General features: G+C 53.9%; 1 protein-coding gene across 3 annotated transcripts in view; it reads right to left on the minus strand.

Annotated features, from left to right (window-relative positions):
- stard8 (StAR related lipid transfer domain containing 8) overlaps positions 1-2,500 on the minus strand; it is a 43,782-nt gene that overhangs the window by 13,790 nt on the left and 27,492 nt on the right. For all 3 annotated transcript variants that reach the window (XM_076987731.1, XM_076987729.1, XM_076987730.1), the window contains one exon: positions 773-2,070. In XM_076987731.1, coding sequence (XP_076843846.1) covers positions 773-2,070 — 1,298 coding nt within the window. The remainder of the gene's footprint in view (positions 1-772; positions 2,071-2,500) is intronic.

Consider the following 2,500-nt stretch of genomic DNA (forward strand, 5'->3'; position numbering starts at 1 on the left):
ATTAGAGCAACAGGCCAGCGTCTCTGCTCTGGGAGTGCACGTGAGAGCCGTGCACGTGAGAGCCGTGCACGCCGTTCTCCCAGGTTCTGTATTATTCATTACATCATTACTGCTCGCCCAACCATACGACGGACTGTTTGAGTTACTGAAACACTGAAGCTATTTTGATTTAAAGTTCACACTTTAAAACACACTAATCTTTGACTATACAAGGACATGTTAAAAAACAAACACATGAAACAAACTGGCAGCAGACTGTGGAAGACACAAGAACCTTTTCTCAGTTTGAGATTCAGACATGCGCTCAATCTTCAAATCTAGACTCTAAACATCTTTATCTCCACCAACGTATGGTTGAGGCCTCATGATGTGCTTATCTGGTGTTTACGTTCCTGTCTGGTGGTTCTGAGTGTCAAGCGTCTGCTCCTCTAAGGACCGCCCTCTTCCTCTGCAGCTGCCCTGGGCCTCTCTCAACACCGGCCACAGCCCTACGACTGTGTGCGGACCCGGGCCACAGCCCTACGACTGTGTGCGGACCCGGGCCACAGCCCTACGACTGTGTGCGGACCCGGGCCACAGCCCTACGACTGTGTGCGGACCCGGACCACAGCCCTAATGGCCCTGCTGCCTCACAGCAGTTGATGGGATCTACACCGATTTGAAATACAACTAGGAAATGTCTGGAATCTGTTGGCCTGTACATATGACAATAAAGAATGTGACAGACAGACAGACAGACAGACAGACAGTCACTCAGTCACTCCCTACCTACCTGCTGGGCCGTGTGAGAGACGCCCCCACCCCAGAGTCTCTCCTCTCTCTCATGTCTCCCTCACTCTCCTCCTGCACAGAGTTCCCTGTGCTCTCGTAGTCACTCGCTGCAGTCCCCACGTCCGACGCCGAGCGCTCCTCGTACTGGAGGACGCTGGGAAATGTAGTTTCTGCCCCGCCCTGGCCCTCCGAGGGGCGGGGATCCTGGAGCTGCTGGCCGAGGGAGCGTGACCACTGGTCGATGTTCTCCTGGAGGCCGTGAAGGTCCTGCAGGATGGCGTCCAGGTGATGGAAGGCCGTGTCCCCGTCACACGCGCTCCAGTCCTCCGGGACGTCCACGAACGCGTCCGGGACGTTGTCGTAGACGCTCCCGACCGAGCTGGTGGAGTTGCGCCTCTTCCCGGAGCTCGTGGAGAGGAAGTCCTGCGATTCGCTACAGCTGCTGCTGCCCAGAGAGAAGTTACCGTCCTCAACCGGCCAGCCAATCCGCTCACTGCACTGAGGGTGGGGGGCGGGACAGAGGCTGTCGATTGACAAGGACTTGGGGAAGGTTCCGGGTTTGTGGTCAGAAGGAAGATGGATGACTCTCCTCTCCATCCTGAGGAGATCGCTGTGATTGGTCACTTTCGGTCTCTCCCATGCCAACTGGTAATCTTCCAGGTAAAGACACGCCCTCTGAGGCTTGAACGGAGCTGCCGATTGGCTAATGTTGCTTCGGCATATCGTGTGTGATCTCCAGCTGGTATCTTTGGGAACAGTGCGTTTGTTCGTTGTCCGTTCCGGTAAGCTGCGATTGGCTGTGCAGCACAGGTTTAGCTCCGCCTTCTGCTGCCACTTCTCCACGGAAACACTGGGGGCGGCAGCCTGTCTCTCACGCCCCCGTCGCCGTAGCGACTCCATCCTACAGACGCGCTTCTGCTTTGTCCAGGACGACGGCGAGGCAGGTGAATCTTCATCTTCCTCCTGATCTTCCTCATGGCTGGACACGTGTGCTGACCCTGACCTCTCACTGGCAGTGACCTCACCAAAGTTCATAACCCCCAAGGACGTCGTCTCCCTGCTGCTGTCCAGGCTGAGGCTACTGAGGCTGAGGTCAGAGGTCAGCGAGGTCACGTCCAGGTGACTGAAGTCACTCAGCACACTGTCACTGCTCGCCGAGGGCCTCAAGGTCACGACCCCATCACCAGGGGCAACGGGCGGAGGGGAGGCGGAGCAGAGGCGGGACCAAGTTTTGCTCTCACGCTGAAACGACCAATGCGAGCTCAGAGCACACACGTCATCATCCTCAGAGTCCTCGCTCTGTCTCACACACACACACACACACACACAGTTAGCATACAGCTAAGTCTAATTAAAACATGATTACTTGTGGACTAGATTAGCCATTTTTCCTTTGAAGTACATAAATCATGTCAGTGAAAGGCCATCGCAATACAGGAGGTCCTCGGGTGACGTCAGTCCCGAGTTACGATGTTTCGTGGTTACGACATCTACCATTTGACTTAAGTGGTTTGGCGTCATAAACACGTCGGTAATTATTCCTGTTTCATTTAATTATTAAACGCATTTTATATGGATATGATAAGTGCTTACTGTATGTTATTTACATACAGTATTTACATATGTTCCGACTTACACTGACAATCGGTTTACGACACGATGTAGGAACGGATTAACGTTGTAAGTCGAGGACCTCCTGTATAAACACACAGCAGCTCGAGCAGAAGAC

This window comes from Brachyhypopomus gauderio, unplaced genomic scaffold, assembly GCF_052324685.1.
Source record: "Brachyhypopomus gauderio isolate BG-103 unplaced genomic scaffold, BGAUD_0.2 sc54, whole genome shotgun sequence".
Taxonomy (NCBI): Eukaryota; Metazoa; Chordata; class Actinopteri; order Gymnotiformes; family Hypopomidae; genus Brachyhypopomus; species Brachyhypopomus gauderio.